We start from the raw sequence: 15,201 nt of genomic DNA, 5'->3' as shown, positions 1-15,201 counted from the left end.
GATAAAATCACTGGTTGTGGGACTAATCTGGTGTTTGTACTGCGCACTGCTGTGATCTCCATACTTCGGGAGCCATCTCTCGGAAACAATTATTAACTACATCTTTTACCTTTTCTCCTTGGAGAGCCAATCTGTGGGGGAGACAAGGGGAGGAAACTTTCCCCTGCTCCTTCACCTTCCCCTTCTCCTCCAGGCTGCTCCAACCCCCACGACAGGCACTGCTGCTGCTCCAACCCCTACAACAGGCACTGCGGCTACTCCAGCCCCCACAACAGGGATTGCAGCTGAACCAGAGAACCAACCTGTGCTGGCATCAGACGCCCTTTCACGCAAGAAGAAAGACTGGAAGCAAAAGTCAGCTCACCTAGTAAGGGAAGAAACTCTTCTGGATGAGGCAGACTACTCCTCACAAGAAGAGGAGGAGGAAGAAGCAGAACTCATAAACGAGGCAATAACCCCCCTATCCTGGAATGAGCTACGACACGTGCGAAAAAACTTCAATCGTCGTTCAGGCGAGTCCATTGCCACCTGGCTGCTCCGATGCTGGGATAATGGGGCTCGTAACCTGGACTTAGTGGGTAGCGAAGCCAAGCGGCTGGGATCTCTTTGTAGGGAAGAGAGAGTTGACAAAGCGTTTGCAAAAGAGGCACGACTCTTCAGCATCTGGAAGCGACTCCTGTCAGGCGTGAAGGAAGGGTACCCCTTCAAGGGCAATCTTATATATCACCCAAACAGGTGGACCACCATGGAGAAAGGTATCCAGTACCTGAGGGAATTAGCTGTAGTGGAGGTGATTAAGGATGCTGTGAACAACAAGCAGTTATCCACAGATCCAGATGAAGTCAGGTGCACGGAACTTATGTGGTGGATTTTTGTACAGAGTGCACCATGCTTTTGTGCCAAGTCATTGGCAGTAATGACGAGGAAAGGGGTAGTGGAACAAACGGTGGATGAATTGGTTGTCCAACTCAAACAATACGAAGAAAGTGAACCTTCCTCCACTGTCTGGATTGTGGAGAGACTGACTCAAGAGTGCGGGCAATTCAGAGAGGATATGGGCTACTCCTCACCTGTACGGACCAGTACCTCAGCTGTTAGGAGTAAGCGTTCTTCTGCTCTAGAGAGAGGATATAGTGGGTACACATCACGGGCCACCCTGTGGTTTTACCTGCGTGACCACGGAGAGGACATGAGGAAGTGGGATGGGAAATCTACCTTGACCCTAGAGGCACGGGTACGTGAGTTGCAAGGAAAAACAATCACAAAAGGGGGTTCTTCGAGGAAGATTGCTGCTCCCGCCTCCAGTGGGCAGTTCCCCAGACAGAGTAGAAGGGCTGATCTTAATGAAGGGACTTCTGATTCATATTTTCAAGTAGTGAGTAGGAAATACTATGACCAGTACTAGAGGGGCCCTGCCTCCAGCCAGGTGGAGGAAAGGGGCAACTGGGATTACTGGACTGTGTGGATTTGGTGGCCTGGCACATCAGGATTATAAGGCTTTAGTGGACACCGGTGCACAGTGTACCCCAATACCATCAAGCTATAAGGGTGCAGAACCCACCTGTATTTCTGGTGTGACAGGGGGATCCCAACAGCTGACTGTGTTGGAGGCTGAAGCGAGCCTGACTGCAAATGAGCAGCAAAACCACCCCACTGTGACTGGCCCCGTGGCCCTGTGCACCCTTGGCATAGACTATCTCAGCAGAGAGTATTTCAGGGACCCAGAAGGGTACTGGGGGGCCTTTGGTATAGCTGCCTTGGAGAAAACTGAACAGTTGTCCACCTTGCCTGGTCTCTTGGAGGGTCCTTCTGTTGTGGGGTTGCTGAGGGTCAGAGAATGACAGGTGCCGATCATTACCATAACGGTGCACTGGCAGCAATATCGCACCAACCAAGACTCCCCGATTCCCGTCCGTAAGCTCATTTGTTGGCTGGAGAGCCAAGGGGTGATCAGCAGGACTTGCTCAGCCTTTAACAGCCCCATATGGCCAGTGTGAAAGTTTAATGGAGAGTGGAAACCAGCAGTAGACTACCGTGGCCTGAATGAAGTCACGCTGCCGCCGGGTGCTGCCATGACAGACATGCTAGAGCTTCAATACAAACCGGAGTCAAAGGCAGCCAAGTGGTGCACCACAATTGATATCACTAATATGTTTTTTTCAATCCCTTTGGCAGCAGACTGCAGGCCACGGTTTACTTTTGCTTGGAGGGGTGTGCCTGGAATCAGCTGCCCCAGGGGTAGAAACACAGCACCACCATTTGCCTGATGCAGGGTGAAGCTCTGGAACACTTGCAGTACATGGATGACATCGTCGTGTGGGGCAATACAGCAGAAGTAGTGTTTGAGAAAGGGAAGAAAATAATCCAAATCCTTCTGAAAGCCAGTTTTGCCATAACACAAAACAAGGTCAAGGGACCTGCACAGGAGATCCAGTTTTTAGGAATAAAATGTCAAGATGGGTGTTGGTGTTGTCAGATCCCGATAGATGTGATCAATGAAAATAGCTATGTCTCCACCAACTAGTAAAAGGAAACACAAGCTTTCTTAGGTGTCGTGGGTTTTTGGAGGTTGCGTATTCCAAATTACAGTCTGATTGTAAGCCCTCTCTATCAAGTGACCCAGAAGAAAAACTATTCCAAATGGGGCCCTGAGCAACAAGAAGCCTTTGAACAAATTAAACAGTAGATTGTTCATGCAGTAGCTTTTGGGCCAGTCTGGGCAGGACAAGATGTAAAAATGTGCTGTACATTGCAGCCAGAGAGAATGGCCCTACCTGGAGTCTCTGGCAGAAAGCACCAGGGTAGACTCGAGGCTGACCCCTGGGGTTTTGGAGCTGGGGATACAGAGGATCTGAAGCCTGTTATATCTCAACTGAAAAAGAGATATTGGCAGTATATGAAGGGGTTTGAGCTGCTTCGGAAGTGGTGGGGACTGAAGCACAGCTCCTCCTGGCACCCTGACTGCCGGTGCTGGGCTGGATGGATGTTCAAAGGGAGGGTCCCCTCTACACACCACGCAACTGATGCCACGTGGAGTAAGTGGGTCACACAGCAGGCTCGGATAGGAAACGCCAGTTGCCCAGGAACCTTGGAAGTGATCAGGAACTGGCCAGAAGGCAAAGATTTTGGAATGTCTCCAGAGGAGGAGGTGATGCGTACTGAAGAGGCCCCACTGTTTAACGTACTGCCAGAAAATGAGGGGCAATATGCCCTGTGCACTGATGGGTCCTGTCGTATTGTGGGAAAGCACCAGAGGTGGAAGGCTGCTGTATGGAGTGCTATATGACAATTTGCAGAAGCTGCTGAAGGAGAAGGTGAATCAAGTCAGTTTGCAGAGGTGAACACCATCCAGCTGGCTTTAGATATTGCTGATCGAGAAAAATCACCAGTGCTCTATCTCTGTACTGACTCCGGGATGGTGGCAAATGCCCTGTGGGGGTGGTTGCAGCAGTGGAAGCAGAGCAACTGGCAGCGCAGGGGCAAACCCATCTGGGCTGCCACATTGTGGCAAGATACTGCTGCCCGGCGAGAGAACCTGGCCATCAAGGAAAAGATGCAACATATAGATGGGCTTCGGATGGAGGGGTGAACTTGTACGTGGATGCTATCGCACAGGTTATCCATGAGGGTGAAACGTGTACTGCAATCAAGCAAGCTAAGTGTTTAAAGCCTCTGTGGTGTGGAGGACGAGGGTTAAAATATAAATGTGGGGAGGCCTGGCAGATTGACTGTATCACACTCCTGCAAACCTGCTAACGTAAGTGCCATGTGCTTACAATGATGGAAGCAACCACTGGATGGCTGGAAACATATCCCGTGCCCCGTGCCACCATCTGGAACACTTTTCTGGGCCTTGAAAAGCGAGTCTTGGGGTGACGTGGCACCCCAGAAAGAGTTGAGTCAGACAACGGGACTCATTTCCAAAACAACCTCGTAGACACCTGGGCCAAAGAACATGACATTGAGTGGGTATATCACATGCCCTGTCATGCACCAGCCACCAGCAAAACTGAACGATCCAGTGGGCTCTTAAAGACTACACTGAGCAATGGGGGGTGGGACTTTTAAACATTGAGATACACAAAGCCACCTGGTTAGTCAACATGAGGAGATCTGCCAGTCAGGCAGGCCCTGCCCAATCAAAACTTTTACGTACTGTAGAAGGGGATAAAGTCCCTGTAGTGCATGTAAAAAAATAGGCAAAGGCAAACCCATCCCTGGGATTGCTTTTGCTCGAGGACCTGGGTGCACTTGGTGGGTAATGTGGAAGGATGGGGAAGTCCAATGTGTACCTCAGGGGGATTTGATTTTGGGTAAGAATAGCCAATTGTTTGAATTGTATGATATTGATTGCTGTGTAATACTTCATGCCATCACTACTATGGTTGCTGTATGCCGTATCGACAGTATTACAGTAAGAACCACCCAGATTAATGAAGAATGAAGTTTGGTGGGACCAGAACTGGCCTCAGCAATGCAGCAATCCAACACCATAGACCATCTCTTCTGCCCTGAAGGACTGTTATCACAGATGGAGCCCAAAGTCATGGACTAAATGAACTCAGCAGATGTTTTAGAGGGGTGGGCCGTAGACTAAAGGAGTGGTACATCTGTGTGTATGCGAAAAGATGGGAAAGGTGTTGGGGTCATTAATCGGGCTGTATTGGAAAGTGTGAGACCTGGGCATGACGTAGATGGTATAGAATAAGGGGTGGATATTTTCCTGGTTTTGGCTGGGATAGAGTTAACTTTCTTCCTAGTAGCTGGTAGTGCTGTATTTTGGATTTAGGAGGAGAATAGTGTTGTTAACACGCTGATGTTTTAGTTGTTGCTGAGCAGTGCTTGTACTAAGTCAAGGACTTTCAGCTTCTGCTGCCCTGCCAGCGAGGAGGCTGGGGGTGCACAGAGAGCTGGGAGGGATATTCCACACCGTATGACGTCATGCCCAGTACATGAACTGGGGGGAAAGCTGGCCGGGGGGCCACTGCTTGGGAACAGGCTGGGCATCGGTCGGTTGGTGGTGAGCAACTGTTTTTCACCTGCATTGCTTGTTTTTCTTGGGTTTTATTTCTCTCTCTTTTTGTTATTTGCCTTTGCATTACAATTTATTATTGCTTTTGTTTTATTTCAATTATTAAACTGTTCTTATCTCAACCCATGAGTTTTCTTACTTTTGCCCTTCCGATTCCCTCCCCCATCCTGCTAGGGGAGGGGGAGCTGAGTGGTGATTAGTTGCTGGCTGGGGTTAAATCACGACAGCGGGTATTTTCTTTATGAAGGAAATTTGGAGTCTATCACCCATGCCCTATAGCTTGCCCCTGATTGGTGTGATTGGACTGCAGGACACATGAAGTGTTTGCTTACGGTAGTGCCCAAATTCTAGTAAAAAAACCCACGGGTTTTGTTTTTCCTTTGTTTAAATCTCTGTAAATGCAGTATATTCAGTCATGTACCAAAAATATATTGAAAATGTCCTAGCTAGACTAGAGACAAATATTTGCTTAGTTAAAGCAGCTCTTCTCGATCACTCTTGTGCAGAGCCTTTAGAACATTTCCAGTTGATTTCTCTGCTGACAGATAATTGAATTGTACCACTTAGGAAGGTTTTCTCCAAAGAAAGTAGTCAGCAAACTGATGCCTTGTTCTTAATTAGTGATAGCGGATTTCAGTAAAGCAGTCTGGGGACAATGTTTCTGTTCATAAGAGTATTGAATTCTGGTTCTGTGCACATCAGATAGTACTGTTATCTGGAGTCTGTGTGGGGGGAAGCAGAGAGAATTCTCTTTCAACACAGTGCGGTCTGTTTATTGCTAACTTATCTGTTTCTAAATTGAACATAACGCATGACGTTGTAGAGGGCAGAGTTTGAATGTGTTCAAAGAACTCGTTGTTTTGCCATTTCACACACTGTATTAAACCCATGATGTTTGCATTTCAGCGTGCAGATAGCATTAGACCTGCATTGAACAGTTCTGTGGAACGGCACAGTACTGATCAGGAGGATACTGAAACTGTCACCCAGGTAATTTGGCATAAAAATGGGCAAAAAGCACAATTAGAAGCTGCACGGCCAGGTAAGTGCGTTAGGTTCTGTACCAGGTCAGGTTGGTGGCAGCCCATCCTTGTGTTTCACAGCAGAACTAACACTGTCAGGCAACTAAAGTAAGGCTTCAGCATGGTGCTCCTGTAAAGAATTATCTGTGTGCTTTTCTTTTTCCTCCTTGAAGGAAAGTGCTCGCAAGTGATACAAAGAACAGAAAAAGATCATGTCTCTGTTCATGTCTGGTCAGGCCTATGCCCATCTGTGCAATACGAAGAGCAGGATGCTTTGCTCATCCCCTTCTTCCCATTCCCATTCTGTATGTCTCCAGACACTTCCTTAAAATGAGTAGTATTTCTCTTCTGGGCATAAGAATTCTTTTGTTTTCTGGAGGAAGCACTTGGAGTCATGGGGAGCTTTGGTGTGAATGGAGTGGGATACAAACAAGACCAAGAGATTAACAACCTTTTTACATATAAAGCACAATAATGGGTTTTGCTGTCCTTCACTAAGGGTTTAGTGCTAGCTGAAATGTGGCAGGAAGAAAAAAAAATAGCCTGTGAGTAGAATAGTCTCACTCCACTTCTGTTTTCCCTGAATATAGTAGCAAAATGGTGAGGGTTTCTGTTTTATAAACCTCCCTTTCTGCTGGCATAGTGTTGTGGTTTGAGCTCAAGAGGGCAACTGAGCACCATGCAGCTGTTCACCCCCCCCTTCCCCCAGGAAAGCAGAAGACCCAGGAGATTGAGATAAGGATAGGGAGGGATGGCCTTCTCCTTTAAGGCTTGGGCAAAAACCAGGCTTGTTGGGGGGGAAAAAAAAAAGAACAGAATAGCGATGCTAACAAACCAGCTCTTAACAGACAGAGTAGGACCGTGAGCAGCATTACCACATCCTGAAAACACCTTCCCCCACCCCTCCCTTCTTCCCGGGCCCAGCTTTGCTCCCGCTATCTCCACCTGCTCCTCTACCTCCTCCCCACTAGCGGCGCAGCGGGCAGGGAAGGGGGGATGCGGTCAGTCCTGCCACTCCTTCCACCTCGGGGCAGGGGAGGAATTTCTGGCATTCCTCTTCTGTTCCAGCACAGTCCTCCTCTCACAGGAGACAGTCCTCCACTAACCAACTCCGACATGAGTCACTCCCACGGGTGTGCGGGTCACCCCCGTGTGTTGCAGCCCTCCCAGCACCGAACTACAACAGCAGGGCCTTCTTCCCATGGGGTCCCGGCCATCTTGGGGCACAGTCACCTGGGTGGGCGTGGGGCCCCCAGAGGCAGCAGATGGGTATCTGCTCCACGGGTGACCCCCATGGGGGGTGGTGGAGGGGTGGCCCTGCTGTCTCACCACGGGATACAGGGGGCGTGTGCACCAACACACCTCCCACCTCCTTCTCCTTCCTTCCACTGACCTGGGTGTTTGCACAGATGTTCTCACAACTCCCACCACTCCTCCCAGGTTCCCCTTCTTAAATACGTTATCGCAGAGACGTGGCCACCATCACTAATTGGCCCGGCCTTGGTGCAAGGGCAGGTCTGGCTTGGAGCCGGGGGAGCTTTGAGAAGCTTCTCACAGGGGCCACCACTGTAGCCCCATCCCCTGCTACCAAAAACCCCACCACTCTCAAACCAGGACACACAGAGTGAATTTGTGAGGTGTGTGACTTTCTGCCTCTGCAGTCTTTAATAACCTGAATAGCCAACCTGTTACTCACCTGAAATTGAACTGTGGCAGTTCCCTCGTTAGCAGGTTGCAAGACAGAAAAAACTTTCACTTGGTTTGATATTGCAGCTGAGGCTGAAGAAAAGGTGGTGGGGATTGGTGCAGGTGTTTGATAAGAGCCTGGCATAGGAGATACAGAATTGTGGGAATGGAAATCTTGATCTGGGTCTAGCAACTCCTTAGTTGCTAGTTTGGGTTAACTTGAAGGTTTTGGTGGCATTTTCCCTGCTCTTTATGAGTAAAACCTCTTTCTACAAATGGCACCTAACGAGTTTTTCTTACCTTGGTACTGGCTTCAAATCCCCCTTTGGATGATTGTATTGCTGTTCACCTTTTTCCTTCCTGCCTGGCACTACCTGTGTCTCTGTCCTTCCTTCTACAGAACTTAAAAAACTGCGAGTGGTGTTCATACATCATGTCATTGAGCACGTGCTCTCTAACAGTGACGTCTTCTTGCTGTGAATTACAGCTAAGCACTTTGCTCAAATGGTGTGTTTTAGTTGGAGCCAGTGGCAGTTTGGATGGAGAATGTGTTTTTGTTTTGTAGAATAGCACAGTGATAGCCTGGAGATATACAGGAACAGTTGTGAATTCCAGGTTGCTGGTGGCTGTGTGTGGGGGGGATGAACTGGTGGCCTCTGTGCAGGTTTTCCTGGATGGATATTGGTTGTGCCAAATGGGATTCATAGGTCAAGGCTGAAGTGGGAGACCGAGACTGCCATGCACTGAAACTTGCTGCGGGGTAGTGCCATGGAAACTCCGGTTGCTGCTGTCCTCACGCTTTGTGCATTTAGTGTTAACTTAGGCTGGCTTCAGACAAGCTGATCACTCTTGTTACATGGCCACAGAGATCTGCCTAGGAGTGAAACGTGCTTATCTCCTTGCCATTGATAGTATTTCAGTTGAGAAAAGACTTGTAAGCCTAGGAGCAGCCTTCCTCTAGGAAACTCCTGTCACTTTTGTGTCTTTGATTTTTTTTATTTCAGTTTTTAACTGAGTACTTGGCATATTGTAGATGTTCTCTTTCTTCTTGCCAGAAGAATATGTTGCTGTAGTCAGTCAAACTCTCGTCTGTGTGGAAAGGTCTAGCAGCAAACAAGCTACTTCAGCAGGCTGCTTGACTTTTAAGAAGCTTTTTAAATGCAAGTGGGAAGGGACATAAGAAGCCATTATCATCTCCTCTAGGTGAGCCTTGAATTTCCAAATAGTGGATAGAGTAGCTTCACACCTTATGACACAGTCCCTGAGAGAGACCGTGGCAGCTCTAGTTGCTTTGTGCTGCAGCCTTAGAGCAAGTTTACAAGCTGTCCATCTCTTTTCTTCTTTTTTTAAATCAATATACCCATCTTTGGGCATCTTTGTAGATCTCCAACAGCAAGTGGCAGACCCATTGGAGTTATGCTTGTTGGAAATAACACTTCTTAGGGGAATTAATGTGCTCAAATAAAAGCACCATTCTTCATGAGTAGCGTTGGTTTTCCTCTGTGCCATACATCATATTATGGTTTAATTCTGTGTAGAATTCAAAGGTCTTAAGATAGAGATAATGACTGATTTCTCCCCCTCCAAATGTAGCTTGTGGTTTTGGGGTGTCAGTGCTGACATAACGTAAGGGTAGTTGAGAGATATCTCTGAGCCCCATCATGGTATAAATCGTGTTAAAGGTTTGTGTGATAATGCTCTAAACATTGACAGCTTCTAACAGTCCTGGCCTGTACACTTAGCGGGATGCTGTGCACATACTGTTCTCCAGTTGGGCATTGAAATGCTAATGCCTCCAGCCTTGTGCGTAAGGCTCTGCAGCTCCAGCTCCATCCCTAGCATATTTGCCCTCCCTCCCTTCCTTTCTGGCTCTGCTGTCACTCCCTGTAAGAACAGATCCCAGAGCAGCTATATCTACTTTCTGCAAGCTTGTATTTTCATGTGCTAAAATGTATTTAAAGATTATTCTTTAAATTTTTTTTGTCTGTTTATCTGTTTATGTAATCCTGGGTAGAGATTGGGTAGGACTGCTCAGACCTAACTAGTAGGCTGTTGTTACAAAGCTGAAGCTTGCCTGGTGCAGCTCTTGCCTGTGCCACCCCCCACCTCCCCCAAGAATCCAGTTTATTGTCATTGCTGAAGTACTGGGTGACTCTAGATAGAGACACTTCTGAGCCATCACATGGCTTTCATGAAACTAACTCTTTTTCTCTTGGAGCCTGAAGGACGAGTAGTTTCTGTAGTGTTGGATTTTCTGCATGTGAGATCTGCTGTCATACTGAGGCTCGTCATAACCTTTACTGCAACTTGTTTTGATATTTTTGTCTCTAAAACCTCCTCGGTAATCATTCTTATGCTCAGATAGAGGAATGGGCTCTGGGTATGGATTTTTGCATCTTTGTAATGTTATGAAAAAAACCCAGAACCTTAGGGGAGCTGGCTTGCATCTTCTGATACAGATGGTCCAGGGGAAAAAAAAAAAAAGGTGGTCTTTTCTGAACATCAGCCATAATGAGTGCCCTCCTGACTGCTTTACCCAGCAGAGCTTCCCTTTTCCGTGTCCACCTGTGTGGTAATGGGAAGCAGCAGTCAGGTTGCTCCATACCTGTTCCTCTGGGTCTGCCAAGGTCGTCTTGGCCCAAGCACAATCCATGGGATCATGCTGCGGAGCTCTCGCTTCCTCCCCTCAGATGTGGTGTGGCTCTGAGCAGTCCGACAGCACCCCACCGCGTGAGCCCTGCCGTAAATTCCAGCCTGCTGGGGTTTTTGCTGAAAGAGGCTGAACACGTGTACTTGTGTTCTGAGCTCGCCGTGTTTGTGCTGCTCTGCTTGCGCCCTGGCGTTCCTGCTTGGTTCACCTAGTTGATGGGAAGTGACATTTGTCTTGGTTTTTGCTCTCTGAAGGCATTGCGCCGGGGAGATGGCGTTACTGGTGTGTCTCTAGGGCTTTGGAATGACTCAACTTGTTTTGCTCATCAGCTGCTGAAACCTGTGCGTTGCACGCTGCGATGCTGCCGAGTCTGGGCTGCTGGGACTCGAGCAGCGGTGCCCCTGCGGGGCCCACGGCACCGGCTGGCGCGGCTCCTGCCTCGGCTCTACCCAAGGCCCAAAACTAGGCGGGAGGAGCTGACTTGGCTAATACCTCTCTGATGCATCCTTCTTGTTTGAGTAATCCTCTGGGATACCAAATGATGGCTAAACCCTTAAGCCTGTCATTGAGGTGATTTGTTTCTTGACGCTACCACGCTTAGTAACATCTTGCTTTTCCATCGCAGAGCTGATCTGATCGGATATGACAGGATGTGATCAGGATATGCTGTTTCACCTATGCTAGTTCGCCAGTGTCATCATTCATCAGCTCAATTTTCACGTTAGTGTTGTCGGCCAGCTGTCAAGGGTGAAGACGTACTATGTGCAAGGCTGCCAGCTTCTTTTATTGACACGCTGTGCTTGGGACAGTTGCCAGCCTTGCTCTGGCAGCCCGAATACAATAATTTGGGTGCTGCAGAACCTGGTGAACCGAAACGTCATAAATTCCCTTCTCAAGCACCCATCCTCTTTGCTATTTTTTTCCTTAGTATATGGATTTCTGCTTTTTCAACTCTTTACTGCTGCATCAAGTCAGCTGCAGAATCGGACTGTTTCAAATGCCCCATTTTCATAGAGCATTAATTATGAGTAATTAATGTTTGTCTTTGAGATTACTTTCAAACATGGCATAAAAGATACAGCGTTATAGAATACAGGCTCTTTGAACATGTTTTGAAATAGCTTTGTTCTGTATTTTAACTGGGGTTTTCAAAGGAGCCCAAGGGAGTTGGGTACAGCAGGTGACAGTCTAGTTTCTTCCAGTGCCTCCAAAAATGACAGTTCTTTGTAGCTTGTTTGATTTGATCCAAAGAAGCCCTGTTAGCAAATTTTGCAACGACTTATGACTTTTCCTTTTCTCTTAGACTGAGAGAGTGCCACTTGAACTCAACTCAAGACTGGATGAAATGGTGGAATTCAGTGAAATGGAAGCAGAGCCTAGTGAAGCAGAAGATTTTGAAGCCAGAGGAAGTCGCTTTTCAAAGTCAGCTGATGAAAGGCAGCGCATGCTGGTTCAGCGGAAGGAGGACTTGTTGCAGCAAGCTCGAAAGTATGTTCCTTCCTAAAACTCCAGCCTGGCCACTCAGTTGCAGTCCCCCAGAATGGGTTTCAAATGGATTATAACCACTGAGAGCCTGGGCTGATGCAAAAAGTAGTAAGAGGAATGAATACATCTGCTACAGCTGGCTCAGGATGCTGTTTAAGACAACCATCGCAGATAAAACCAGTTCTGAGATGGCGTCATGTGTCCCAACGTCTACGCAGCTTCCTAAGTGGTTGCTCCAAAGCTCTTTGAAATCAGAGGGTGGTTTCTGCAGCCTCAACGGGCTTTAGTCTGAGCCTATAAGAAGTGAGAGCGCAGTGCGTGTTGAGTCCTCTAGTCATCTTCAGCTTGTCTCCTGGCATAGGTGTCAGCCCACACTGCCTCTGCTGCTACAGCTGCAGTTACTGTCAGGCACCACTCGTTCCAAACCCAGTGAGTGTCTCAAGAACAAAGCAGCGCAGAGCTGACAGATGACGGCTTACTAAAGCGTGCCAGGGGAGCTCATGACCAGCAAGTCAACGCTACAGAAGAGAGAGCAGCCAACTTTAACTGTTTCTTTTAGCCCAACTAGTAATAAGTGTTAGAAGTAGAAATTACGTTTTTTCACATGCGTTCCAATCATATTGGTGAACTTTACTAGCATCCAGTTGCTGATGAAAAAGGGAAGGGAAGGTGCTTTAGTGATGTAGAGAAGACTTTCTAACATTTGTATCAAATGTTGTCCCTTCCTTTGTATCACAGGGAGACTACAAACTACACTGAGTTATATGTCCCTTAGTGTTATCAGCTACCTACATTCTTTTTCTTTTTTTCACGTTGAAATGCCTTCATATAAGTAACTGGGGGTATGACACCTTTTAAGAGTTTGCCTATAAATAGGCTTGCTCCTAGAATACTTTTTCCTCGATGTCTGAAAAACGTAATTTAGGGAGACAAAGTATTTTTGACTTTCTGCTTTACTGGTTCCCTCCCTGCACTGAAGAGCTGTGGAATTGCAATCTACTATATTTTGTCACTAAGTGTAAAAATTCATTGGGTTGTTAGCTCTGGCAGCTGCTTCCTTGTATTTTTGCCTTGCCTCACACTTTGCAGCCGTAGTGCCCCTTCTGTCAGACTCGTGTCATCAGGGAGTGACTTCTGGTGGTAGACGCTGCCAGCGTCTTACAAGTGGTGGAATAACGGGGAGAGAGATTCAGTGACTCACCTGCACTCTTGGTGAATGGCTCTGAGTTAAGAGTAGAGCCCCTGCCTTTAGAACTGGCTCCCACCCACAGGCGCAAGGATCTTGAACAAAACCTAAGAGCTTCTGCCAAGTATGTTATATGGGCTTTTTTATTTTTTGAGTATGTAGCTTGTGGCGCTTTTATCAAGGTATTTTCCAATGTGCCTTGCACCCTCCCTTACTTCATGGATGTACCAGCAAAGTACTTTCCAGAGCCAAAGTGAGGCAGGCTCTGCTCACCCCTCTTTTCCTTTTTCGTCTTGCAGGCGTTATTTAAACAAAACCTCTGACGAGGAGTTGACCACAGAGAAGCCCTCTCCTGCGCCTGAGGGAGCGTCCGCCGATCCCGTCACCCTGCGTCGCAGGACGCTCGCTGCCGCCGCCGAACGGAGACTTCAGATGCAGCAAAACTCTTAGCGCTCGTTGCCCTTCCTTCCTCCTCCTCGTGAGCAAAGTTGAATAAATAAATAAATACAAAAAACCCCCTGCACTTTCTATACCAGCAGGAGAGTGTCTCTTCAGAGTTCAGCTAGCTGTGCTGCCGAGTGAGCTGGCTGCCTCTCTGCTGTATAAAGCATGTGGTCTAATAATGTTTGGACAGCTGACAAATTAACCTTTTTTTGTAATATTTTCTATGTGACGTTGATCCCCTCCACAAACAAAAGGCAATTTCTAAACCACGGGCATGATCTCTGCAGCTAGCATGAGGTATTAGGCTGACTGCACAGCAGAGGCTGGGGAAAGTGTGTTCTGGTTTAGCAGCTGTGGGTGCAGGTCGCGGAGGGCACTGGCATGTTCAGCTCGAGATCAGGGACAGTTACTCCAAGAGGGAAGAAAGCTTAGAAATTTGCAGCCAACCCTGCATTAGATGAGCAGGCGCCCCCTCTCCAGTCCCTGTTCGTGTCGGCAGCAAGGGGTGTTACGTAGGCCGGCTTGACGGGCTGGGGTAGCGTCGCTGGGAAGTCGGTTCCTAGGCTGGATGGAAGTTCTCTAGCTACGTAATGGCAGAAAAAACTGAATTCATGAACTGTGCAGAGAAGCACCGATTCACATCGATTCCAGCATAAAATAGTTCCGTTGCTGGGCTCTTCTGCGCTGGCAGACGTCTGGCTCTGTTCACTCCCCAGGGCTGCACTATTTTCCTTTGCCTTTTATGGCCAGAAGCAAATGAGAGACCGAGGGGAATCAAGTGAAGAAGAGGGGGCACGAGGTGAGGTTACAGCCCCTGCAATTCAGTGTTACCGTAAGCCAAGGGAGTACGATAGAAAAACCCGCCTGTTCTGGACTCCAGAGCAACATGGATGGGACTTCATGGAGATAGCTCCGATATCTTGCTTTTTATTTCATTTTTAACCCCACAACTTCACTGTGAGTTTTTATTCAGAAAGACTGGAGGAATTGGGGCAGCTGGACCTTAGGCTGGCTGCAGCCCAACCTACTCACCTCTGATTTTTCTGAAGAACGTTTGACACGAGATCCGCTCGGAGCCGCCGACGCTAGCTTGCATAGTTGAATTTTACATGGCAGTGACTTAATTTTTAAACTCCTGAAGAGTGAGTTTTAGTACCACTGTCCTTTAGAAGGAGCCCAGTATTATCTAGAAGTGTTGGTAACTTTTTTTACTGTTGGTTTTTAGGACATTTGAAGGTGAATTTAATGAGAGGAGTTGCATTAATGTTTAGGTGAAAATAATTTATTTCAATAAAACTCTTTGGGAAGCCTTACCTTGCAATGCTATTAGTAAACTTCAAAGAATTTTTTTGAGATCTTTGGTTTTGCTCAGAGCACAGCTGTTTTGTTTCTATTGTTAAAAAAAAAAAAAATAAAATCTTGGTCAGTGTTGGAAATTGTTTGGAAGTTTCTCTAGTGTGACTTTTCTTGTTCCTGGGGAGTGTTGGGTTTGTAAATGTAGCACCTGCACTTTGGTGCCCTTTGGTTCCCCCTTTCTGTCGTGGTGAAAGGGAGCACAGCTGCCTAACGTGGGGTTTAGGAATGTTTTCCTAAGCCTCGCGTTGCAGAGCAGTAATTGCTACTGGAATTCAGTTGTGCTGTGAACATGGAAATAGAAGAGAAATTGTGTCTCGAGGGACTGTAAAAATAAAGTGGG

General features: G+C 47.5%; 1 protein-coding gene across 5 annotated transcripts in view; it reads left to right on the top strand.

Moving 5' to 3' along the window:
• AMFR (autocrine motility factor receptor) overlaps positions 1-14,941 on the top strand; it is a 37,047-nt gene extending 22,106 nt beyond the window's left edge. For 3 of the 5 annotated variants that reach the window (XM_074839952.1, XM_074839949.1, XM_074839950.1), the window contains one exon: positions 194-5,154. In XM_074839952.1, coding sequence (XP_074696053.1) covers positions 194-1,405 — 1,212 coding nt within the window. In that variant the 3' untranslated portion in view covers positions 1,406-5,154. Of the gene's footprint in view, positions 1-193; positions 5,155-5,938; positions 6,023-11,693; positions 11,879-13,360 lie in introns of those variants that run through there. The other 2 variants (XM_074839953.1, XM_074839954.1) reach the window with 2 other exon arrangements.
• The last annotated feature ends 260 nt before the right edge of the window (positions 14,942-15,201 follow it).

The sequence above is a fragment of the Strix aluco genome, chromosome 14 (genome assembly GCF_031877795.1).
Source record: "Strix aluco isolate bStrAlu1 chromosome 14, bStrAlu1.hap1, whole genome shotgun sequence".
In the NCBI taxonomy this organism is placed as follows: domain Eukaryota; kingdom Metazoa; phylum Chordata; class Aves; order Strigiformes; family Strigidae; genus Strix; species Strix aluco.
The sequence above is the reverse complement of the archived record's forward strand: the minus strand, read 5'-3'. Positions and strand labels throughout refer to the sequence as shown.